This window comes from Felis catus, chromosome A2 (genome assembly GCF_018350175.1).
Source record: "Felis catus isolate Fca126 chromosome A2, F.catus_Fca126_mat1.0, whole genome shotgun sequence".
In the NCBI taxonomy this organism is placed as follows: domain Eukaryota; kingdom Metazoa; phylum Chordata; class Mammalia; order Carnivora; family Felidae; genus Felis; species Felis catus.
The window spans coordinates 56,015,259-56,041,202 of NC_058369.1; the positions used below are offsets into that span (position 1 = coordinate 56,015,259).

At 54.9% G+C, this 25,944-nt stretch overlaps 1 protein-coding gene across 3 annotated transcripts in view; it reads left to right on the forward strand.

Moving 5' to 3' along the window:
* The window catches only part of NUP210 (nucleoporin 210), a 109,340-nt gene extending 95,644 nt beyond the window's left edge, over positions 1 to 13,696 (forward strand). For 2 of the 3 annotated variants that reach the window (XM_023250061.2, XM_023250060.2), the window contains exons 32-40: positions 330 to 550; positions 1,768 to 1,904; positions 4,700 to 4,817; positions 5,838 to 5,984; positions 7,546 to 7,796; positions 8,783 to 8,999; positions 10,733 to 10,828; positions 10,907 to 10,990; positions 12,190 to 13,696. In XM_023250061.2, coding sequence (XP_023105829.2) covers positions 330 to 550; positions 1,768 to 1,904; positions 4,700 to 4,817; positions 5,838 to 5,984; positions 7,546 to 7,796; positions 8,783 to 8,999; positions 10,733 to 10,828; positions 10,907 to 10,990; positions 12,190 to 12,290 — 1,372 coding nt within the window. In that variant the 3' untranslated portion in view covers positions 12,291 to 13,696. Of the gene's footprint in view, positions 1 to 329; positions 551 to 1,767; positions 1,905 to 4,699; positions 4,818 to 4,956; positions 5,239 to 5,837; positions 5,985 to 7,545; positions 7,797 to 8,782; positions 9,000 to 10,732; positions 10,829 to 10,906; positions 10,991 to 12,189 lie in introns of those variants that run through there. The other variant, XM_023250062.2, reaches the window with a different exon arrangement.
* The last annotated feature ends 12,248 nt before the right edge of the window (positions 13,697 to 25,944 follow it).

The following is a 25,944-nucleotide window of genomic DNA, read 5'->3' on the forward strand; positions in this document are numbered from 1 at the left end:
GAGGAAGTGGGCAGAGGCCATGCCTCCTGAGAATGTCCTTGTTCCCTGTTGGGAAGGGACCAGCAAGCATCTCGAAGCTCGTCTTGCCCTCTGACCTCAGCTTTCCCTCCTGGGACGTGGGGCATGTGCTGTGGGCCATGGGCTCCTCCCAGGGGAGATGAGATGAGACCAGGTTTGGGCAGCTGCTTGGTAAACTTAAGCTGGAGGGACGCCCTGGGGCCACCGTTAGCAAGAAGCTTCGCCCAGCAGAGGACTCAGCTATGTTTCTCCCTCCGGAGTTGGGGGCTCTTTCCTGAGACTGAGAGCCCGCATCCCCCTCCTGTGCCTAGAGACGAGTTCGTGCAGATTGGGAAGGGCGTCGCCAACAACACCTGCATCGTCCGGACCATCAGCGTGGGCCTGACGCTGCTCAGCGTGCGGGACACGGAGCACGTGGGCCTGTCCGACTTCGTCCCGTTGCCCGTCCTACAGGCCATCTCCCCGGAGCTGTCCGGAGCGGTGGTGGTGGGGGACGTCCTCTGTCTGGCCACAGTTCTGGTCGGCCTGGAAGGTGAGAGAGAGAGAGAGAGATACTGGCCGGGGTCGGGGTGGGGGGCTTCCTTTTGAGTCCGGGGCAGCCCCAAAGATGGGAGCGGGCTCCTGTCGTGGGGGTGAGACAAGCAGGGCTGGCATGACGTTCAAGAGCAGGAGTCAGAAAACCACCGGCCAAATCCAGCATGCTGTCTCTTTTTGCAAACACAAGTGCCTGGGAACTCTGGCACACCCTCATTTACATGTTGTCAGGGGCCGTTTTTACCCTCCAGCTGCCGGGTTTGAGCGCTGGCATCACAGACCTCTGGGCCCGCACGGCCCAACAGATGTGCCATCTGGCCCTTTGTGGAGGAAGCTGGCCAACCCGTGCGCTCGTATAGCCCTGTCCGCTAGAAGTTTCTAGCACTGTGGAAACATCCCATATCTACACTGTCTGACACGGGGCACTCACGATCCAGTATTCTAAATGTGGCTAATGCAACCGAGGAGCTATGTGTTTCATTTTAGTTCATCTCGTGGCTAGTGGTTACCATGTATCGCCAACAGCCCACATCCAGAAGGAAATGTAAGGAGAGAACAGCTATCGGGCCTGTTCCCATGCCACCTGTAGATTCACCACCTACGTTACTCAACTTCTTTTTGCAATTTGACTCCCTGGTTTTTTTTTTTACCTAATTAAATTCATTTCAAAAAGACGTTCAACACTGCCCTTAAAAGAAAGCAAATACAATTTGCCAGAAATAGAACGTGGCTGTTGAGTTATTTTGTTGTATCTGTTATATAATGCAATTGGCTTTTAACTGAGAAATGCTCTTGAACCTGACACTTGCTTTGTTTGCCCAAAGGGGTTGATAAACAGTCGGGGGTGGGCAGGGGTGGTGCGTGGGGAGGTTCAGCACCCGGGTCATCCCAGGACAAGGAAGTGATCAAGAGATTCCAAGCAGGGAAGCACTGGAGTGAACATAGGGCCAGAGGTTCACTCTGGGCAGGGTCACAGCCGGGCAGAGAGCAGGTGTGCTCCAGGTGGCCGCAGCCAGGAGCCAGGGGAGGTGGGGGGCGGGGGCCAGAGCCAGGGTGCAGAGGCCAGTGGCGTGGATTCTACCCTGAGGGTGATGGGTGAGCACCCCCGGGAGCAGGGTGGAGCATGGTGGTGGGGCAGCGTCACCCAGGTGACAGGGCTGGGCGGGAATGGCAGACGTGGGAAAGATGAGTGACAGCCAGGGCTTTCTCTCCCAGGCCTCTCCGGAACCTGGAGCTCTTCAGCTCACAGCATCCTCCGCATCGACCCCAGGACGGGCGTGGCTGTGGCCCAAGAGGCGGGATCTGTGACGGTTTACTACGAGATTGCTGGGCACCTGAGAACCTACAAGGAGGTAGGGCTTCGGGGCATACGTGGCTCACCCTCTTGGGGTAAAAGCCTCGGCTTTCTATCCTGAATGGCACCCTTCCCTTTAAAAAAAAAAAAAAGAAGCACCAGCACCCTGCTAGGCAGTCAGGATCTGGAGTCGTGAGTCTGGGGTCTGCTCCCCACTTCCTCCAGGATTGGAACAGGTGCCCTTTCCTTCCCAGGCCCCTGCCTCCCACGCTCAAAATGGTGTCATGACAAGGGCTGACCTCCCAGGGCCGCCCCCCCAACTCCCACGCACGCTGGCATAAGGGCGGGAGTGTCCCCTGTGGGTGCTTCCCCAGGAGTCTCGGGGCGGGCGGGCCGGCGTGGCCATTTGGCATCACCGGCAAAGTTAAGCCTCCCCGGCAAGTCACTTTTTGAGTCTTTCTGGAGGTGAACTAAACCGTTCTCTCTTCTATTTATCTCCAGCCGAGAATGAATCAATGAGCAGCGTCTGGCTGCGTTCCAAACGGGTCTCATTTTAGAGCCAGCGTGCACGTGATCGAATCCAGCAGTTTAACCTAATAGCTTGCATATTTAGTGCCGGGGCTCTGCAGTGGGTGAGCGGGTTGCAGATAGAGGCACCTTGTGACTAATAAAGCTGTGCTCTCCCAGGAGGAGCCGCGGAGAGTGGGCAGGGGCGGGTGGGAGGGGGGGCTGGAGGAGAGGGCACGGCGTAGGCAAAAGTGTGCAGGGCTCAAGAGTCGAGCCCCGATGGCTGGAACATAGGCAGTGGGGGGAGTGTGGAGGCTGGCGTTGCAGTCAGATCGTGTGACGCACATTGTGTTCTGGGTAGTTCCTGGTGAAGCACGTGAGCTCTGGGGCCAGGCTGCCTGGGTTCAAATCCCAGCCAGGCCACTGAGAGGCTGTGTGGCATTGGATAAGTTATTTCACCTCTCTGTGTCTGTAAAATGGAGGTAAGAGGGCCAAGAGGATTAAGATTTAACCTATGTGAAGCACTTAGAGTGGTACTCAGCACCTAGCAAATGTTCAGTAGGTATTAGCTGCACCTGTTACTATTCTGGAGCAAAGAGGAGAAGCTTATGCCAGACCCAGTAGGGATTTACCAGGGCTTTTGTTTTTTATTTTATTTTAATTTTTTTTTAATTTTGTAAAAAAAATTTTAATGTTTATTTATTTGGAGGGAGGGACAGAGAGAGGGGGTGACACAGAATCTGAAACAGGCTCTAGGCTCTGAGCTGTTAGCACAGGGCCCGATGCAGGGCTTAAACCCGGGAACTGTGAGATCATGACCTGAGCCGAACTCGGACGCTTAACTGACTGAGCCACCCAGGCATCCCTGTCAGAATTTTTTTTTTTTTTTTTTTTTTTTAAGTAAAGAGTGATCACAATCAGAGGTAATGTTTGGAATGAGTATCCAGTGCCTGGTGGAGTCTAAGAGCCCAAGAGATGGGGAGTAGCTGCAGGGGTAGTGAGCCAGGAGACAGGATGGGCACTCTGCTGGCCCTGTTGGGTGGACAGAAACTAAGGGAGGGTCATCAGAGCCTGGTGACCATTTGGAAGTAGGGGTTGAGGGACAACCCTTTGGGGGATGACCTCCCCGGCGTCCGGACTGAGTGACAAGGTGGATGTCGGTCCTTTGCCTTGATGGCGGTAGGGGGTTGCAAGAGGAGGGGCCGGCGCTGGGGAAAGATGATGAGTGGATGGAGGCGTGGCCAGTTGGAGGCGTTTGCAGCTCCTGTAGGTGAGGCCGGTGATGAGGCAGCAGGTGTTTCTGGAGCTCCAAGACAGCAAGCTGGAGATGGGGTGGGAGTCCACAGCACAGACGTGGTTCTGGAAGACCTGAGAGTGGACGGGTGCACATACATGCAGCACATACCAGAGCAAGGCCTTGGGCCCCCTCTGCCAGGTGTGGGGGGAGGAGGCAGAGGAAGCAGGGACAAGATGGCAGGCAGCCAGGAGTACAGGAGAAGGTGGGAAGAACCAGGGCCCGGATGTGTGTGCCCACCAGTGAGCGTGGAGGTGATGGGGCCAGCCTGACGGCCTGCCTGTGCTCTTGTGTCAGCCACAGGAGCTGCCTGGGCTTTGGGGAGGAGTGAGACCCCATCCCTGCTCTTTACGAGATCACGTTCCGCTAGAAATCCTGTGGGAGGCAGGAAGTGCTCAGCGCCTGCCCAGAGGTGGGAGGACAGCCTGCCGGCTGGAGGGGACCATGCTGGAGCTGGGCCTGCGAGGGCCGATGGGGTCAGGCTCTGCGGGGGGAGGGGGGAGGGTGATCCCAGCTTAAGAGGGGCGCACGACTGGGGTGTTTGGGTGCAGCCAGTGCAGGCTGGGCCAAGGGGGGTGAGCAGGGGAAAGTCTGGGAAGACTGGAGTCTGGAGGGGCGTTCAATACCCAGGCTGTGTGAGTTGCCTTTTGGTCAGGTTGATTTATTTTGAATAAATGACAGTAAAGTAAAATGGCTCCTTCTCTCATTGCTGAAAGACTAATTAAGCAAACTGATGAACAGAGAAGTGATCTGCCGCTGTCCCAGGAGCCAAATCCCACAGCCCACCCCGGACTGAATGCATTCAGACCTGCTGTTGAGCACCGCACTCCGCTGTTAGGAAAAGCAGCTCTTTCAGAGTCTGACCGGCCTGGGGTCTAAGCCCAGCTCTGCCACATCTGGCCAAGTCTCAAAAAGACGTGGAGCCTCAGTTTTGTCCCCTGTGCAATGGGCAGTGCCTGCATCCCAGGCAATGGGGTGAGGTCCCAAAAATGCCCCGAACTGAGCCCACACGTGGTCGGTGCTCAGTGCAGCTGCCTCGGCTCCCTCCCCAGATAGCGATCGGTGTCCCTCAAAGGATCGTGGCCCATTCCGTCCGCCCAGGCCAGACCAGCTTCCAGGAGGCCTCCAAAGTGACCGTCACCTTGGGAGACAGAGGCTCTAACCTGAGAGGTAAAGAGTGAGGGGCTTGCTTGGTCTGGGGAGGGGCCCCGCCAGTCGCACGAGCAGGGAGGAGGTTCCCCGTGGCCCTGCTTAAACTCACGCCAAAGGCAGAGAAAGCATTTAACCCCTGCTGGCCCATTCCTTCCAGCTTTTTCGAAACCCGAGTGTTCTTTCTAAAAGAGCCCGGCACCCGGAAGCTGCCTGTGTCTGAGCTGGAAGTGCCACTTCAGCCCCAGGGCAGCCGAGTAAAGAAAGCCCCAGCTGACTGCCGGTAATCCCAAGAAAGTAATGATTTAGCAGGCCTCGCGGCCGATTTTGATTTTTGTAATTACCTTTTCCAAGTCATGCGTAGAACATCCGACCCTGGCCCTGCCCGTGACAGCCCTGGACAGCAACTGCCAGAAATAAATACATCGATGTGGGCTGGTTTGGTTTTTTTTTTTTTTTTTTTTTTTTTTTTAAACCATGTACCCAGTGGAATTAAATACCACTGTTCTTGTTCTGATTGATGAGGTAGCTTTTCTGCATCATGTAACCTCTTTTTTCCTACTTCAGGGCACGGGGCCAATACTGCACAATTGCCGAGATGATACTCAATGTATTAGTGGGAAACTGTTGCCCTCCTGAAGTCCAGAAATAAATTGCCCATTTTCCCCCTGCCGACAGGAACAGACGGTGTGCATTAGTGGGCCCGACCCATCTGCTGTGCTGCGGGACGCAGGCTCTGTGGCCCAAATGCTGAAATTCTGATCTGAAATTGCCCATGATTCGGAATGACCCTCCTCCCCCATAGAATTCTCCCCAGCTCTTATAAACTGTGGTGCTGTCACGAAGCTTTGGGCAGCCCTCGGGGGGCCCTGTGTGGAAGGAATGTGGGGCATTTCGCGGCCCGGCTAGCCTGCACCTGGCCTGCTCTTGCTCCCTCGTTTCAGGGCTCTAACAGACGGATGCAGAAGCCTGTGCAGGGGGGCCGGGGTGGGGCGCCTAGTAGGTCTGGCCCATGCCCTTCTCACCCCTTCCCCTCTCCAGGTGAGTGCTCTCCCTCCCAGATGGAAACCATTGAGACTCTGCACCCAGAATCCCTCATTAGCTGCCACCTCCAGTTCAAGCAAGATGTCTTCGATTTCCCAGCGCGTGACGTTTTCACGGCAGAACCAGGATTTGATGCCACTCTGGGTACGTTTGCAAGGGTTTGCATGGGACGACTGGCTTGCATGGAGGGTTCCTGTTGGCGTGCCGGGCTCATGGCAGCCATCTGTCCGGAAGGGCCATGTCTGTCAGGAGCCCAGCCTGGCGGTCGATGCCACCACTCTGGCCTGTCATTCATTTCGGCCGCTGGGCGGGGTTGGTGGTCCAATGCTGGGCGATGGCTGTCCTCGGCACCCACCTACATGCAGCAGGCAGAGGACACATTTCAGAGTTGGAAAGCCTGGGTTTAGGTCCCTTTCTGCTCTTCCTACCTCAGGGCCAGTGGGTGTTAAGGCTGCCTCCCTCTGTGAAATGGAAGGATGATGCCTTAGAGCTGAGCGGTGCAAGCGAGAGCTGGGCAGAAGGGCCCTTCCTTGTTAACTAGCCAAGGGCCCCACGGTGTGTCCGATCAGAACTTCCACTGCCCGTGATGCCCGCGCCACAGGCTGGAGTGACTGCCTGACCCCGGGCATGCTGGCCACGTGGTGCGGAGTGTCTGAGAAGGGGGGTGCCCACGTGGGGTGCTTCAAGGGTTCAGTAGGATAGTTCCTGCCGTATGCTGAGCACGGTGCCCAACATACACTATCGAGTCCTCGACAGGAGCTGCCCAGTGTTATTATGATAATGATTGTCGATGAGCATTTGGACCATTCTTCAGTTCCTTCCAAGAACATGCAGCCCGGTCTTAATTAGGAGGAGTTAGCAAGGGCACGACGCCAGACCATAATAAGCCCAGCCTGCAGCTTGCCATGGCCCGGGGTCAGCACCCAGGCCGCTGCCTAAGATGCAGGAGGTATGTCCTCAGGGCACCTGTATGGGGCCCAAGTGCAGGGACAGAACAGGCATTTGATGGTCCCGTGCCCTGTTTATTGGCTAATGCGGCCCCATGAGGGGGTGTGAAGTTATCCCCACTTGATCCAAGAAAACCAGGCCAGCAAGGAGGCTGACTCACCCAGGGGCACTTGGCTGGCAAGGGCACAGAGGGGACTCCAGCCCAGGCATCCGGGTTCCAGGTACTTTCCAGGGCATTGCTCAACAGTGTGCATTGAACTCATTTATCTACCCAGGGCCAGGCGTGGAGGGTCCAACAAGCACCAAGGTAGCCCCAATCCACACCTTCAGAGGACTTTCTGCTGTTATCTGGGGCCACGGGCCATACTGGGAGTCCGCTCCAGCTCAGCCTGTAGCTCAGCATCGGGTCACGGTATCTGTTCATTATTTACTCACCCCCATCCTGAGAGCCAGGATGGCTAGGCCCTGAAATGCAGAGCTGGCCCAGACGTTCCTTCCCCAGGCAACGTCAATGCAGTGGGGATCTGGCGAGCAGAGGATTCTGAGGAGTGAGCGAGAGTGCTGGTCACAGAAAGGGTGTCCAAGCTGGATCAGGGGTGCTGAAGAGGGACATCCCTGGAGGTCCCTGGAGGAGGTGACACCTCACCTGGGCTCTGAAGGATGCGTAGGAGTTTTGCAGTTAGAAGAGCAAGGAGAAAGTGCAGCGTCCGGGCGTGGGTGGGAGAGGGGACAACTCAGAGCTTGCTTGTCTCCACAGGCCGGTACCTCTGCTCAGTCACGATGCACAGGCTGACGGACAAGCAGCTGAAACACCTCAGCATGAAGAAGACGGCGCTGCTGGTCACCGCCTCCATCCCCGGCAGCCACATCTCTGGGGAGCATGTTGGTGCCGAGGTGCCCTTCAGCCCAGGGCTTTACACCGACCAGGCTGAAATCCTTTTGAGCAACCACTTCACCAGCTCTGAGGTCAAGGTCTTTGGTACCGTGGAGATTCTCGAGAACCTGGAGGTGAGTGGCGTCCATGCATGAGCCGGGGGCCTTGGAAAGGACCGGAAGGCAGGGAAGACGAGGTGAAAGGTGGAAGTCAAGGACCACCTCTCTTTAAAAGTGAAAAAAAGATTTTTTAAACGTAAATACCCTTAACCTTTTCTTTTCCCCCATACCATTATCTGTGAGCTTGTATCATTGAATTAGTTACCGGGAATGCTGCCGGACTTCCCCAACCAGGAGCTCGGTATGCGAGGGCAGTACTCAGCACAGAGCGTACCTAGCACATAGTATGTGCTCAGTGAACACTTAGTATGTTCAGTGAATGAAGTCAGTGCAGGAACGTACACTGACATGGGGGAGGAAGAAATGCTGTAATCCCTAACTTATCACCGACGCCCGCGCAACTGGGGACAAGTCCCTAGCCCTGGGCCTCAGTTTCCCCATCTGCTGAATGCTGGGTGAACGATGTCCTAGGTCCCGCAGCCCAGCAGGCCGGTAAGAGATCTGGGGTGATGTGGCAAAGGGGTTTTTGGCTCCTCCGTTTGCCGTATCCCTGGTCTCACTGCAGCAAACGTGAACATGGATGAACGTTCTTGGAGCGAGACGGCGATGAATTCATTGCTGCTGATGGAGGGTCCGCCAGCCCAGGGGTTGAGCTGCTGGCGATCGGCCATTAACAGAGCTCCAGGCTGCTGCCTTGGAAAGTTGGCGTTTGGTGGTAGTTCATGTTGGTTTAGCATTTTTTTAAAGAGCACTTGATTAGAATTCAATGATATTGATTTGTCCTTTCCTTAAAAACACTCCCAAGTGTAGACAGTATGCTCCTTCCCTGACTTTGCAGATTTCATGCTGTCACTTAGAAGTACCCAGGCGTCATCGCCTACCTAGGAAGGTGGACCAGGGAAGGGTCCCCACCCCTACCGTCTGGGCCCCAGAGGGAAGCACAGCATGTCAGGCGGAAGTGGGGGGGGGGTGCCGCTCTCCAGCCACATTGTCTCTCCCAGGTGAAATCAGGGTCCCCAGCTGTGCTGGCCTTTGAGAAGGAAAAGTCTTTGGGGCTCCCCAGCTTCATCACATACACAGTCGGCATCTCGGATCCCACAGCTGGCAGTCAGGGGCCTCTGTCCACCGCCCTGACCTTCTCCAGCCCCATGACTAACCAAGCCCTCACCATTCCGGTCACCGTGGCCTTTGTGATGGATCGCCGAGGGCCTGGTCCTCGTGAGTCATGGGACGGGACACCGCTGGGATGGACCTGGGCGAGGAGGGCCGGTCCGGGTGGTCTTGGCTGTGGGTGGAAATCTGGGCAGGAGAGCAGGAGGGGGGCGGTTCAAGACCTGGAGGACTCAGAAATGCAGATTGTCCCACAAAGTGAATTTGGCCCATTCGGGTAGCTAGAGGGATCCTGTTGAAATGTGACTGGATCGTACCCCCTCCTCTGCTCAACACTGCTTTGGCACCCACCTTCCCTGGGGGGTAAAGCCCAAGCCTCTCCAGTGTCTTGAAAGGCCGGCCCCCCATAATCTGCCTCCCCAAACCATTGATGACTTGTCTCCCCGCTTGGGCACCTTGCTACAGCCACGCTGGCCTTCTTCCTACTTTGGGAACACATGCAACTCCCAGCTAAGCCCTTGGCATACACTGTTCCCTCTGCCTGGGACGCCTCTCCCCCCGATAGCCCCTTGGCCACGTCCCCACCTCAGTCAAACCCACCTTTCTTCACACATTCCCTGCTCAGATATTAGGAAATTCTGAAACTTACTCCCATGTAAATCCATCTCCTTCCATAGCCCTGTTCCCCACTGTCAGCTTAGGGAATAATTAATACAACTAATTATAATTTCCGCTGGTCTTCCCCAACTGGGAGCTGAGTACTGAATGTGGGGACAGCACTTAGAACAGGGCCTACCTAGCATATACAGTAGGTGCTCAGTAACGGATGCCTCATTTATCCCGCAGTCGTGTACGAGCACCTGTTGCACAGCAGCGCATGTGCTGGGCAGATGCCTGAGAAGCCCCCACCTCAAACAGGGCATGGAATATTACAGACGCAGCGAGAAAGGAATGATCCTAAACATGGGGCTCAAGAAGTGGGGGGCACACGGAGCGGGTGATTTTACACCTGCTGGCCTGAGGGTGTGGTTCAAAGGGACTGCTTCCTTCAGGTCTGGAAGGATGAGTAGCCAGGGGGAGGGCCGAGCAGTCAGAAGGGCCCTGGGGTGAGGTGCAGGGTGAGGGGCCGGGCCACGAGGAGGCTCGAACCTCTGGCCAGGAGCTTGGGCTTTTTCTTGAGAGCAGGGAAGTGGCCTGGTCAGGTCTGGAGAGGAACAGCCTGAGGGGCTAAGGCCAATGTCAGGGGCACTTGAAGAGGCCACCTCCTTCCTCCCGTCAAGCAGGGATGTGTCCTGACTCAGGACAGTCCATTTAGGGGAGGAGGAGGGGCCCAGGATGAGGCAGAGGGAGATGCAAGAGGAAGCCACAGTCTGGGCCACCCCGAGCCAGGGCCCCAAAGGAGGAGTGGATTTGGGGTAGCTGATGCCGGGCTCCCGTGGTGCATGGGCCTCAGTTCTGAGGGCGGCAACATCCCTGTCCAGAGCCTTTGCCCAACCCTGACCTCCGTTTTCATGACGGCAGCTCCTGGCTTGACATCTTCCACACTGCCTTGCCTTTCCAGGCACATGGCTGACTCCTGGGCCACCCTTACCCTCCGAACTCCCCCAGACAGCTCTGCTCTTCCCCGGAATGGGTATGGAAACTGAACCCTCCTCCCAGCAGGGCCTCAGGTGGACGCGGGTCGGTCCAAGATGGAATAGGACAGAACGCTGGAGTGACAGCCCCACAGGACCGGCTGCTGCCCCAGGCCTCAGGCAGGCCGTCTCGCCCTCCGGCCACGCACAGAGACACAAGGGGACTCCACGTGGCCGTTTGGTAACTTGTCTTTCCATTGACTACAGATGGAGCCAGCCTTTTCCAGCACTTCCTGGATTCCTACCAGGTCATGTTCTTCACACTTTTTGCCCTGCTGGCTGGGACTGCTGTCATGATCATAGGTGAGGCGGGCTGCATTGTGTCCCCTGGGCTGCCCCCCACCCCTGACCCCAACTCTAACCAGCCATGTTGTCTTGCAGCCTACCACACGGTCTGCACACCCCGGGAGCTCACTGCACCCCCAGGCCTCTCCCCCGGAGCCAGCCCTCGCCACAGCCCCCACTGTGAGTCACCACCCTGCGGATGCAGCCAGGCAGAGCCGGGGCTACGAGGGAGGGTTGTGGGGATCAAGGCCCTGAACCCCAGGTCTCAGAAGCTCTGGCCCCACACAAAAGTGGCAGCTGGGGTGTGAGGCCCAGAAGGCAGATCTGGGAGCTGGTCCTGGGCAAGGAGAGCTTTCCCCCGGCAGAACCGTGGAGGGTGGAGGGCTGGTAGCGGGGGCCGTCTCTGCAGGGGTGCATGTTGGGACTGGTTCTTACCTGCTGGGGCTGCTGCAGAGGGCTCTAAGCTGGGTTGAACTGACTGACTCAGAGGTGAGGATTCTGGACAGTCCCACTGATGGATCTCCCAGATGATCACAGGAGCCATTCCTCTTCAAGTCCAGTTGTCTCTGGTGACCCTGAGGCCCTGGTGATCCTACACAACTCCAGGGGACACTTCTCTCCATGAGCGGTGTCCCTTGAACCTTGTGTAGTGCCCAACCTTCACAGCTGCACGTGGTGGCCTTTATATCTTTTCCGTTTGAGGGTTCTCTCCCCTATAGGAGGAATCCTTGAATGGTGTCTGCTGACCCAAAAGGGGCATGGCCAGGCTTCCAAGAGTCTGAAATTTTTTGGAAAAGGATGCAGTTATGTATATAGATACATTTTCCTGGGTAACCAGATCCCATGTGCATCCTGGACCCCTGGAATCATAGTCTTCCACAAATGTCATTCAGCCATCCTTACGACGGGCACTCACCTTTTCTAATCCCATCTTCCAACCCCTCCCTCTGTGTGTCGGAGCCATAGTGGAGTAGTTGCGTTACCTCCTGAACGCTCCAGGCCCTGGAGTCTTTGTTCGTGCGGCTTTCTCTGCCCAAGAGGCTGTTCCTGCCCAGATGGACAGGCCCCGCTCCCTGCGTGCCCCACGGACCCACAGACGCGCCCATGTGGTTTTAAGACCCACTGCTTGTTCTCACTCCGCAGCTGCGGGAGGTCAGGGCTCATGCTCCAAGCCTCTCGGCACGTCCAGCTGTCACCCCTTCCCTGGGTGACCTCACATCACTGGCCCAGGGCTGCCTGGGGGCACGGGCAGGGGGATGGCCGAGCTGGGCAGCGGATGCGTCCTTAGCGGCCGTTCCGGTGCAGGCACGGAGGGCTCCCTGCGGAGCGCCGAGCTCTCCCATATGCTCTGTTGGTCACCTCATCTCTTTCCTCCCTAGATTTTGCTGCCTCATCGCCGACGCCTTTCAACGCACTGCCTCCCATCCGCAGAGCCAGCCCTCCATCGGGGCTGTGGAGCCCCGCGTACCCCTCCCACTAGTCCACGGGCCGGGCCGGGACGCCCCTGCGCCCCCACGGTGGGCCCGGCCTGGAGCACCCCTGGGCCCCGAGCCCTCAGGCCCGTGTCGCTGCCTGCTGTGTTCTTGTAGACCTGTAGTTTAGGCTGTGCCCGCTAGCTCACCCTTCCATGTAGGGCTTTTCTGTTCTGTTCTTACTTCAGAATCTTACAAAGGCTAAGACTCTCGCTCATCCCTCTGTGCCCGGTTGTCTAGGGTTTCTGGACGACGTGCACTTAAGGCTTTTCCTTCCCTGCAGTCTCTGGAACCACTCCCTTCTCGAGACTTTGAGCAGGCGAAGCTCCCTTCACTCGTGGTCTGTAAGGGATGTTCCTGAAGTGGCCTCAGGGAAAGGACTTTTTTATTTTTTCTTAACATTTGTGGGGTTTTTTTTCCCCTCCTTGGAAACGTTACTTTTCCCCTACTCCGGCCCCTGCCAGGAAATGAGGGGAGCGAGCAGACACGAGTGTCCGAAGCTGGCCCCGTGACTGCACGGAGGCCTCAGGTAGGCGCCAACGGGGCCCAACCCCATGCTGGCTCAGCCTCACCGGGAGACGCCGACGGGCCACAGGAGCCACGAGCCGGGCTGCTCTTTGCCTCCGTGGGGGCCACTGTGAATATAGACGGCGTCCTCTGTGGTTGCTTCCTGCGCGTGGAAGCGTCTCCTGGGCTCGGCCGCAGCTCCATCGGGGTGCTCTTTGGGGTCCGGCTCCTCCTCCCTATCCCGGCTTCTCTACCCACACAGGGACTTCGGAATCGTAGTTAGGAAAACATCCCTGAGCCAGAGACCGGGACCTTTTCTTCTGGTTTGTTTGTTTGTTTGTTTGTTTTGAGAAGCCACTGTGTTCCGCCCGAGCACCAGACCAAAACCCAGTGTTCTCCCTTCCTCCTTTTGTACCACGGTCGTGCACCTCAGCAGCCCTGAGCCTCTGGCCTGCCCCGTGTGGGCACCAGTCTCCCCGCGGCAGCCCCCCAGCAGGCCACGGAGCCAGACCCGGCCAGTGAGGAGGGCGGGCCTGCCCTCCAGGAAGGGGCCGGGAAGGAGAAGACGTCTAGAAGATGCCCCCTCGTTCATTCAGCACCCGAGGCCTCCAGATCGCGGCCTCTCCGCCCTGGGCCGAGAGCTGTGCCGCTCTCAGGAAGAACTGGAGGCACACCCCGAGCCCGGCCCGCGGGGTCGCTGTGTGGGGGGAGCCATCCCCTTGGACTCTGAGCCACAAGCGTGAACCTACCGCAGGCCTTTTGGGCCGGGCCGTGCGATTTATTTTTCTAAAGCTGGAGACAGGAAGAATTGTGCCTTGCCTATCACTTGAGCTCAAACTGACGACTTGGATGTAAATAGGCGCGTTTCTACTTGGTTTATTTAATAAAGCTCTATCTAATTTCTTAAGAGGGGTGTGATCACTGCCGGATCTGCGTGCGTCCTGCCTGGACGTGACCTAGGCTCCGGTGACTTGGCTTCCTTCCGGTTACAGAGATTTGGGGAGCGGGTCTGTTCCGCTGCCCTTCTGTGCCACACCCCCCTCCCACGGGGCCCCCACGGGTGCCTGGGGATGCCGCAGCCCTGCCCACACATCACTAGGTATCACCACCTGTCCCACCCTATCTCTCCCTCCCTCTCTCTCTCTCTCTCTCTCTCTCTCTCTCTCGGGCACCTCTCGCTCTGCAGCTGTCCTTCCCTCGTGTCACTCTGGCCTCTGCACCCACTCTCCTCACCGGCTGACCTCCCTGGTGTCACTGATCCTCTCGCTGACTCTGCAGCCTGGACCTCGCCCCGCTGCTCGCGGGCAGCCGCTCCTGCCTCCCCAGCCCCTCACCCTGCGCCTTCCCCATTCCCACTCCCCTCGGGGTGGTCCTCTGCCCACCCTCCACAGCCCCCTTGTGCCCTGGCTTCCGCCGTCGTCGCGGAGCTCTCACGCAGGCTCAGCCCAAGTGCCTGAGGCAGGTTCTCCTGTCCCACATCTCAGGCAGATGCCTAGAGAGACCAGGTGGCCGCCCAAGGCGGCAGGCTATTGGAAGGCACCTCTGGCGGAGACCCCCTGTCGCCCACATCATCCACCTTCTTCCTGACTCAGAGCTGGGCAGACAGCGGCCAGAATCCATACGAGGTGTCCCAGCCGTTTTGGCTGCTGGAAGCCAACATGTGACTACGTTTTGGGGACAGAATGTGAGCAGTGGTGTCCCGGGCAGCTCAGGAACTGGACTGACGGGAGGCGGTGCCCTCCACACCACGTTGTCCCAACCCTGGCTGAGCTGGCTGGGAGGAAGCCACCAGGATGGCTCGGCCGTTGTCCTTGGAGCCTGTGCCCTGCCCAGGACGGCCTCCCTTGACAGGAAGGAAGGACACTCCCAGTGGCTTCCAGTGAGTCTTCTGCCACAGCTGAACCGAATCCCAGCCAATTCAATGGCAGCGCCCCAACACGAGCCTGGCAGCCCAGCTCTGTGCCCCCTCTTGTAGCCATGCCCCCACATCTGGCCACCACCAGAGCTCTCCCCCCGCTGTGGACACACTTGCTCCTGTACGACTCGGGTCCCCCCCTCAGACCTTCCTCTCCCATACCCTTCACGTGGCCAGTCTCCAAGTTCCCATGAATCTGCCCTCCCCACGACCCTCTTCTTGGCCCAGGGAGCCTCCCCTGGGATGAAGTGCCAGCCTCCGTGTCCCCTGCACCAACCCGCTGCTCACAGATCTGACCGCTCACACCCTCCTGCTTAAACTCTGTTGCAGTCAGCTTGCCCTTGGGGTGGGTGCGGTCCCTTTGTTCACACCAGCTCCCCCCCCCCCACCACCAACCTCTTCACCTCTAGTAGAAGCAGCCAACCAGGCCACCCCCGCCCCCGGATCCTGGGGCTTTGACACCAGCCAGGGTTTGGGCGGTCCTGCACCCACCCTCTCCCACCTGTGTGCTCCTGCTCTGCTCTCTCCCCCACTCTGGGCTTCAGTTTTCTGCTCTGCAAAGTGGGCATGGTGGTGCCATCAGTTACTGTAAACGTAAACCAGAAGCCATGTGTGGGGCCTTCTCTTTGGGCAGCGGGTTGGTGACTAGGGGTCCCTTCCTCTCCCGGAGGGAATGGCAGATCTGACTGTCAGAGGGGACGGCAGGGGAGGGAGAAGCCGAGGGGGAGGGCCCAGCTCCCCGAGGAACGAGGAATGTTCTGTGTGGCAGATCCGGTCCTGAGGGCCCTGGGCAGTGGGGGTGACTGGGCGCAGAAGCGCTTGGGGGACAAGTGACAACTCCAGGGCACTGAAGCCCTCGTGGCCCGCCCACACTGAGAAGTTAATGCCGAAGCTGAAAGGCTAAGAGCGCCGTCACCGCCCTGGGCCCGGTTTCCCTGACTGGAAAATGGGGAGGACGCTTTCCTCATGAGGATCCTGGGAGGACAAAATGAGCTGATAGGAGGTGCTAATCCACATATGCCGCTGTCACTGTTGTTGGGGAAAGATGGCACGGGGCCCATGAGGAGCCCAGATGGTGGGAGAACATTTGTTTACAGAACGGTGAGATGCAGAGGCAGCAGGTGAGCAGCAGGGAGGGTGCTCCCCCAGCCCCCTGGACCTCTGTTGTCATTCCCTGCGCTGTGTCGCCATTGTCTGACCCTGTTATCCCTCCCCAGCTGGGACCTCTCTGAGGCCTGTTCTTCTGTGTCCTCAGGACCTGGCACTTAAGAAGATCTAGAAAGCATTCAATCCATGTCCTACGTTCAGCACAGGGCCTGCCTGGCATGCAGCGCTCAATAATGACAGTATTGCCCCCAGGTAGGTCCCCCTCAGTGATGCAAGATGGCTGCCAAGATCCAGGCATCACAGCATGTCCAGACATGGCAGCATCCAGAAGAAGAAGAGAAGCAGAAGGATAATCTCTTCCTGTCTCCTTCTAAGGACTAAAGATTTCTTTCCTGGAAGGATCCTCAGCGGATGGTTCCCGTCATGTCTACAGCCAGAGTTGGCTCTTCTGGCCATTCCTGCCCCATGGCTAGTGAGGGCAACGGGACGATCACGTCCACGTATGGCAATCCGTCACAGTTGAGTGGAGGTCAGTGTATCGAACGCTCAACTTCTTTCGGATCAAAATGGAAAGGTCTCGGCATCTGCTGGTTTTCTCTGTGATGATGGCATTTTCTTCCCTTTACCCACCTCAGGTACTCTAGAGAGAGAGCCAGATACAGGTGAGAGGCCCGGGCTTTCTTCTCCCCAGAGGCCACCACCATTTTAAAGCACATACAAAGGACCGTGAGTGCACGGGCTGCCAGAAGCAGGCCCACCTTGCCAGAAGGGAGTGCTTTGACAAAACCAGGGGACGCACAGCACATTCAGCTTTCCGCTCCCAAGCGAACCGCCCAAAGAGTGCCAAAAAATGCTTTTAGCACCATTTAGCGCTAAAAATATAGTATTGCGTATAGGTTTTTTTTTTCCTCCAGAATTCCTAAGTTTGGGCAAAAATTAACTCTCTGTGTCTGCATCTTCCTGTTCTCTGTGCAGTCTGGAAATGTTACATTTCAAGGTCTGATGGACTGGCTAGAAGAAAGCCTAGGACCCGGGACATCCAGGATGGGCGGCAAAGGTCTAGGTGAGTGGGGAATGCGTGAAGCTTAGAGATCAGGTGACCAGGAGTGTAGGCCTACCTTCTGGGGCTGAAGAGAAATCATTTTACCTTTCTGGGCCACAGCAGTCCCCTGTTCTACGAAGTGGCCATGCTGGCATCTGTCCTGCCCATCACCCCAAATGGCTACCAGCAGGAAGCAGGTGCATTATTATTCTAGGCTCCTCCCTCTCTGCATGCACACCCTTTGGCATGTAACTGCAGAACCTCCCACGAGAGGCTAAGTATATTCCCTCCCCGTGGAAGTTGGCCCTGGTCCTGTGACTTGCTTTGGCTGGAAGGATGTGGTGGGAGGGACATCAGTTCGGAGCCTGGGACCTGAAGTTTCCACTCACCCTTCTTGTGCTTCTGCCATTGACGTAATAATAAGGAAGCCCAGGTAGCTGCTGGTGCAAGGAGGGAAAAAGACACCTAAAGGGGGACCTGATATGGATCTGCTCATCTTGGAACAACTGACCTGCAGATCCATGACTTGGAATAAATGACAGGTGTGAAAACCCACTGACTTTGGGGATGGTTTGTTAGGCAGCATTACTGTAGCAGTAGGTGGCGGATACAAAGCATGATATGATTCCCTTCTGGCTGAACCATCGAAGGCAAGTTTCCTGCCACTTGTCACAGAGTCTGAATGACATGGCTGAACCCTGAGCTGGGCCCCCTCGGCCCTTCCTGCTGGCACAGGGTTTGCTGGGTGGCTCTGGCAAATGGCTGGAAGGGTACCAGACCAGGCACCAGGGCCAAGGAAAGATAGCTTGGCAGGTAGCCACCACTTCCTATAGCCAGCCATGGCTCCCTGTGGCCAGCGTGAGCGACGGAAGAGACCTGGGGCTGCACAGGCGAGCAAAGCTGCTGACATTTACTGCACCCCTCCCCCCGCCCTGCAACCAGGCACATGCCAAGCCCTTTCTAATCTCTAGTTCGCTTCATCCTCACCTCAGCTATTGACAGGTGGGGAAACCGAGGCACACAAGGTTAAGCCTTCTGGCGTCCCACACTGGCAAGTGGCAGAACCAGAATCCGAATCCACTCAGACTGGCGGCAGGGTTCGCCATCCCACACCAGTTCCTGCCCCTGCCCACCTGGAGCGGGCAGTGGGAGATCCGTCCCAGAGGGGCAGGCTGTTGTGCGCAGGGAGCCAGGGCCGGCACCCACACCCCTCCGAGCAGCTCTGCTTCAGGCTGTCTCATGGGTCATTTGATTTTTCACAAGGAAAAAAATTGAATATGGTGGTGGTGTTTAAAAACACAGAAGAGCAAAAAACTAATATGACTTGAATTTCATTTACCTTCTGCCTTCTCCCCCTTCCCTCCCCTCTCAGAGGCAGCTACCTTTATAAATTTGCAGCATGCCCTTCCAAAGCCACATTTATTGTTAATAATAAGCATCGGTAAAAAATATATATACATATTGCTGTTTTGTGTGTATTTTTATACATTCGCATGGCCTTGGTCATACTTTGTCTCATTCAACTCTTGTTTTTTTCCCTCCTTGTATTATTCTATCATATAGCTTCATTTCAATTGAATTCTTCCTTCCCCTATTGTTGGACAGAAGCTTGTTTCCGAGTTTTGCTATACTGAACAGTGCTGCAGTGAATGTTCCTGTACAAGGCTCCGTGGGCCCAGGGGCTGGAGTTTCCCAAGGCAAAGGGTGTGCCCATTATGAGTTTGCCTCGAGGCTACTAAATTGATTTCCAAAGCATTGCACGATTCTCACACCTGCCAGCTGGATATGAGAGATTCGATTTCCCCTATCCTTGTCAGCACATCACAGTGTCATATCTATGTATATTTAGTTTTACTGGTTTGATAGGTGACTTTGAATTTGATAAGTTGAATTCAAATTCTCGGATGGCTACAGAAGGTGAACTTTTTTTTGTTTATCGGCCATTTATATTTTTCTCTGTCCTCCACCCAAATGTTGACTTTTTTAAAGCTTATTTGTCACTCCAAAAGAGAGATACTATAAGAAACCTATTTTTGCCCTATTATGCCCAATTTTGTCATCAATGTATCAGTTAGCTATTGCTGTGTAACAAACTTACCCCCCCCTTCTCAATGATTTACATCAGCTAACATTAATTATTTCTCATGAATCCAGGGTCAGCTAATCCAGGCTGGGCTCAGCTGGGAGTGACTGTGTCTCTCACCCTCCTTCCAGGACCCACAGGCCAGGTGAGACATATCCCTTTCAGGGTGACAACCTTGATGTAAGAGAGCAGGTGGAATCGCCATACAGCTACTTGAGGGCTAGGCTGGGACTGGCATGCTATCATCTGTGCTTCATTGTATTGGGCCAAACAAGTCACATGTCTGATTCTAAAATCAGGGCTTGGGGAATAGACTCTCCCTTTGATGGGAGGACCTACAAAGCCACAAGGGATAGGGTGTGAATGGAGGGGTGAAGAATCAAGATCATCAATGCAAATTTGTCATGGTTGTCTTTTTTTTGACTCATCGGCAGTAGCCCTCTATTCAAGGTGCACATTGATAGTTTATATTTTGATATTTTGTCTGAGATCTTCTGCTTCTGAAATAAAATTTTGATTCCCTCATCGTACAGATGGGAAAACTGAGGCTGAGACACGGGAAGGGACGCACCCAGGGTCATACCTGAGTAACACACCATGTTTAGCCCTTTCCCCTGACATTTAAGGCCCCCACCTGACCATGCTGGCCACCACAACTAAGACAGTTCATGCGGATGTTTTGATAGATCGTTGTGAGCGTTTTAGCCTATGATGAATTCTCGAGGAGCTGGTTTAGAGCCACAATTTTTACATCCAATAAAGTGAGCAATTCCAAGAGTGAGAAAAAGGAGGAAAACAAAACCCAAGACCACGGGTTTGCCGATCGTCTATTATTTTGTTAAGTTTTATGTTGTATGTAATTAGCAGATAAAATTCTGTGGAGGGTTTCATTAGCAGCCTCATCAGGTGACCACTTTCATGTGGGGAGTATTTACTGAAAGCAAATAAAGACCATTTATAAGCACCAGGAAAATGGAATCCTAAAGACCTATTGCTTCACTGCATTAAGGCACAATCACCCCAGGGCAGCAGGGCTCCGTCCCTCCTCCCCCAGAGAGAAGCTGGGGAGCCTGGTGGACAGGGCCCAGACGCTCCTGCCTTTGCCTCTCACCAGACAGATGACCTTGACCTTGGGTAAGTCACATTGTCTCTCTGAGCCTCGGTTTCTCTGTCTGTAAAATGGGGATTATCATATGACCTCATCCAGCGGTTTGCTTTGTGGGCTTAACAAGCTCCTGCATAGAAACCCCCAGCACGGTGGGAGCAAATAGTTCGTGCTCAAAGACGTGAACTTTTCTTCCTTCCTCTCTCCCTGGGTGGTCCGGGACAGCCACCCTCACTCTCTCAGGGACCACAACACATACCCTCTGGGAGTCTTTACAGCTGTCCCCTCTGCCACCTGCCAGCTGAGCAAATTGGTGATCAATCCGGGCTTACAAACATGAGTGTGACAGGCCAGGTAGATGATACCCCTGAGGAGCTGGCGGGGGGGGGGGGGCAGTGACCTGGAGTGCACGGCCTCACCCACTTGCTCCAGCTGCCACGTGAGAATAAAGGCCCATGGAGCTATTTTTTGTGGTTTTCTAGAGATTTCCCCAAATCCAATTTTGTGTGTGTGTGTGTGTGGGGGGGGGGAGGTTGGGGGTAAAACCTTCCACTTTATAAATAGTGGTAACAAAATTCAAGTTTAAAAAATAGAAAACACAGGGGTGCCTGGGTGGCTCAGTTGGTTAAGTGTCTGACTCTTGATTTTAGCTCACGTCATGTCACGGTTCATGGGTTCGAGCCCCGTGTCAGGTTCTCAGCTGACAGCTGGGAACCTACTTAGGATTCACTCTCCCTCTATCTCTGCCCCTCCCCTGCTCATTCTCTCTCTCTCTCTCTCTCTCTCTCTCTCTCTCCTCAAAAAAAATTTTTTTTAATAGGAAAAACAACTTGTGTGGGCCAAAGAAACCTGCTCTCAGACCACCGTTTTTCGATCTTCTCTTCAATGGCAACGTTCTGTGTGTGTATCTCCACATTCCCTTCCGATCACCCTGGCAGACATTGCTAATTGCTCCTAGCACTCCTTCCCACTCCGCTCCAGCAGGACTTCATCCAGTGTTCTGGGAAGCCACAGCCAGTCATCTGGTGTTGACAGAGGAGCCCTTCGTTTTAGAGGTGGAGAAGGACTGGTTTTAGCTCACCCGTAGCCAAAGATGTGAACGTGTTAGCTTTTCTCTGGCCACTTGCCCGGGATGGACACAGATAGAAGAAGAGACAGAAGAGTGGCTAAAAGCTGCTGTGTATGCTTGGAGGTTTTTTACCCTCGTTCAAAATTATAGGTTTGGAGCTGAAGCATCTTAAAATGCGGAAGGCACAGGCAATGGCTGCAGCCCCAGCTGCCCGCCCCTACTCCCCACAGGCCCCAGAGGCAGTGGGCAAAGGGACTGCATGGGGGGGGGGGGGCAGGGTGTGCAAATGTATGTAAATGTAATCATTTTGCTGTTTTCAGGAACCACTGAAATGACATTTCCTATTCGTGGAGGTGGGGGGGGGGTTGCGCAGGGAGAGGGCAGATGGGAGCTCATGATCTAAATCAAAGGACAATTATCAAGGGCTGTTTCTTAGACACCCAGGTTGGAGGCAGATTCATGTTGGTTGCCAAGTCACTAATTTTGTTCCCTAAGCCAGGAAGGTTGAGTTGCTGTTATCACCTCCAAGGGACGTTGGCACCCTTTATCAATGCCCTGCTTGCCCATGTATTTATTCTCTAAACATTTATTAGCTAAGTTATGTGTTGGCAGCTTCCCAAGGAGCCAGCGGGGATGAGGGGGAGAGGAACAGAGTGTGAGTCAGATGGGGCTTCTTTAGGGAGGGACAGGGAGGGAGACAGATATGCACCTTCCATGGTATGGAAAGTGCTGGAACCTCAGGGAAGGGACTGTTCCAGGTTGGTAGGTCAGAGGAGGGTCCCAGGAAGAGATAAGTCAGAACCTGTGCTGGGACAGTGGACATCTCAGCATAGGAGCCAGTTTGAGCCCAAGGTCAGGAACTCAGGTAGGGATAGCATTGAGCAGTAGGGAGGAACACGTAGTGGCCTGGGTTTGAATCCTCACCTGTTTGGAATGCAGCTGTGGCATGTTGTGCTGGGTATAAAAAGCTCCCAGCCCCCAGACTCGGGATGATGGGGCTGGTTTGGGATGATTGAGATCACTATGTTCAAACTGCAGGCTCCCTGTCTCTTCCAGTCTTGTAACATCCGCTCCTAGGTACGTGTGGCCTGGGTGAAGATGTTCTGAATTCAGGGCAGCCAAAGAGAAGTCAGAAAAAATGATTCTTTCCAATTTCCCCAGACTCTTTTTGAGGTTTCCTTGCATTTTATCCATTTTGAGTTACAAAATGGATAAAACCCATCCAATAAAAATTTTGCCTAATTTCAGATCCTGAGGAAGGTATTTAATTTGATTAAAATCTATTTTCTCAAGTCATATCATAAAGTATTCTAACTATGGTAGATCCTCATCACATTTCATCCTGTGAAATGTTTCGTATGTTCTATTTCCTATTAATGAAAGTATATCTTTAAACATGAGAAGTCATAGATGCTAACTTAGAAAGGTTGAGGGGATGGGGTTCTGTGAAAATTCTGTGAGAGTCAACAAAAAATTGTAAAACCTCTCCCACAGGCAATGGGGAGCCATGGATGGTGCTTGAGCAGGAGCCTGATATGTTTGGGCTAATAAGAGTATCCTTGAATCGCTTCGGTGGTAGCTGGCGGGGATGACTGGTGAATCAAGGGAGTGGATGGGCTGTATCTGGGGAAAACACTGCCTCGCCTGTGCCCCTTTCTCTTCCCCAGGCTTCCACTTCTGGTCCTTTCTGGCTAGTCCCCTCCTCTGTCCAGGCCTCAGTGTCCCCCTCAGTTCTGATCAGGTGCTCCCAGCTCTGCAGTGCTGAGGGTCCAGTGAAGGAGTAGCCCCAGTGCCCGGGCCCCAGGCTGCCTTCTGAGCCAGGTCCTCAGGCAGCACATTTGCTGTCCTCAAGGGGCTGCCCTGTCCTCCGCAGCAGAGAGGTTAGACAGCAGAGGGATAGCTGAGCTGGGCTGGACAGGCCAGCAGGCCAGCTCCCTGCCAAACCCCGGCCCCATTTACCCAATAATGACCACTGTAAGGGGCTGAAGCCCCTGGCTCTCCCTGCCTGATTCCAGACATCTGAGAGAGAGAGAGAGAGAGAGAGAGAGACTAGCTCTTAGATTGAGAGCATGGGCGCCACCTGGAGCCCCGCCCCAGACCTACTGGATCAGAACCTGTGCTTCAACGAGACCCCCCAGGGACTCGTATGCACTTTTCTAATTACCGAGTAATCTGAGCTACTTGAAGCAGAAACTATAGATAAGCAAGAAAAAAAGAAACATCCCCTCACAGCCCCTCTGCTGATTGCATTTCGATTTCCTGTTCTTCCTTCCAAGATTTTTTTTCTTTTATATAAATGCCTACAGAGAAATTGTGTTTCTTGCAAAAGCATCAGCAAGCAGTAGAGATTTTGTAACCTATGTTCTTCATGCATGTAAATATATCACAGGCGTATTACCACGTCGGTAAGTGTGGGTATGTATCCATTAGTGATTCATTAATATAAACATCCTTTCAACAAATATTGAGCACCCACTGTGTGCCAGGCGCTGCGCTAGATGGGGAAGTGAAACAGATCAGTTCCTACCTTTGTGGAGCTTACGGTCCAATCGGGGAAAAAGATAAATCAAGAATCACAGCAATCCAGGGACCATGGCGCGTATGACGGGTTCCTGGGAGGCCCACATTATTGCGGGATGTGATCTGGGCAGGGAGGGCCCCCACAAGGAAGTGAGGACTGGGTTGGGATTTGAGGAGTGAGTGGTAGTGGCCCAAGCAAGGAAGGGAGGGAGGAGTGATCCGGGCAGGGGGAACAGCATGAGCAAAGGCTCTAGCTGGAGGGGATGTGGCTATTGTGGCTGACGGAGAACAGGACGAAAACCGTGCAAGAGAAACAGCTGATGCAGGCAGAGCCAGTGGCCTGGCATAGATGCAGCACAAGTCAGAAAACCAGTCCCTGGGGAGTGGGCAGCAGCTGGTCTCCGATGTTTTATTTATCATTATAAAAAAAAATTTCTTAATGTTCATTTTTGAGGGAGTGAGTGGGGGAGGGGCAGAGAGTGAGGGAGACACAGAATCCGAAGCAGGCTCCAGGCTCCAAACTGTCAGCACAGAGCCCGGTGTGGGGCTCGAACCCACGAACCGCGAGATCACGACCTGAGCAGAAGTCGGACACTTAACTGACTGAGCCACCCGGCTGCCCCTATACCGTTTTACTGTTATAAATGTTTTCACTGTTTTGCTGGTCCCTGAAATGTCCATCCTCATTCGTCTCTGTGCACCTGATTATCTCCCTAGGATAACTTTCTTTTAAAAAAAATGTTTTAGTGTTTGTCTTTCAGAGCGAGTGCATGCAAGCAGGAGAGGGGCAGAGAGAGGGAGGCAGAGGATCTAAAGCGGGCTCCACACTGACAGCAGAGAACCCGACGTGGGGCTCGAACTCAACAAACAGTGAGATCGTGACCTGAGCCGAAGGCAGATGCTTAACCACCTGAGCCACCCAGGTGCCCCTCCCTAGGATACCTTTCTAAATATGGGCATGGGCTTTCCTCTGGGTGGGTGTTGAGAGTTGTTGAGCCAAAGTCCCAACCTGGATGTAATTTCTGGAAGCCCCTCCATGAACCAGCTGCCCCAACTCAGTGGCTGTCCCTATTCCAGTTCGACCGGGAGGTCAGCTCCAGGTGGCCAGGGACAGCCCGAGATGGGAACCAAAGTCCTGCTGAGGAAAGGGACAGAAGCAACTGAGGTTCCCTGCTGATGGGAGGGGTAGTGCTCACAGTCCTGAACTTCTATTACCCTCTCAGCCCGGTCTGCACTGGGTGCTGGGGCCCTGGGAGGCCTCCAGCCCACTTCTGCCCTTCCAGAGCTCATGGTCTAGCACGGAGAGAGCCCAGGCTCGGACCAGGGCCTGAGTGGGAGATGTCCTGAGGAAGCCCCGGAGGAGGCCCCAGCCTAGTGCTGGGAGGGAGGGGATGGTCAGGGAGGGCTGCCTGGAAGAGGGGACGCTTGTCAGACATCTCGATGAAATAGTAAAATGTTTTCTGGTAAACAAGAGAAAGAAGGGTCCCCAAGAAGAGGGGCAGCAGTTGCTAAGTTGACCGGGACAAGACAGGGGATTGCGTGGGTGCTGGGTGGGCGATGGTGGGGGAAGAGAAGTGTCTGGCTGAGGTCGGGAGGGTGTTGAGGTTGTGCGGTGGGGGGCGGGGCTTCTGGGAGTCTGCTGTAAACGCGTAAGAGAATGAAGCGAGGGGCTGGGCCGGGCCGCTGTTTTCCATGTGCAGGCTCTGGAATCAGAAGGCCCGGCTTTAGATTCTGACTCCACTTCTCCTGAGCTCTGTGACTGTGAGCAAGCGGCTGAATCTCTCTGTGTCTCCGTTGCCTCCACTGGGAAATAGAAGCAGTAGTGGTGCCTCCGTCACTTGGGCTGATTTGAGGTTAAATGAGTCAACCAATGGAAAGTGCTGGGCGGAATTCCTGGCCTACAAAGGGCCAGCTGGAGGCCAAGGACATATCAGTCACCCCCCTACTCGGGTTTCTGGTGCTACAGTGTAGACAAAACAAAAGCTCCTTGCAAGGGGGGGTAACTTGTACATGTTGAACAACATCCAAGATGCAGGCACGTGCCTGGCCCCCTGCTGGGCAGACTCACTTCTCCCTGGAGCTGACGCCGTGGGGGGAGAGACAGAAAAACACAGACACGTAAGATCACCTCAGAGATCACGCTGAACGCTCCAAGAGGCCTAAGACCAGATCGCGGAAGAGAGGACGATGGCAGTGACGGTGGGATAGTACTTCAGTCTGGTGGTCAGGGAGGATTTCTGCAGCAGTGACGTTTGAGTTGAGGAATCTGCAAAGATGGGGCGGGAAGAGTGTTCCGGACTGAAGGAACAGCACG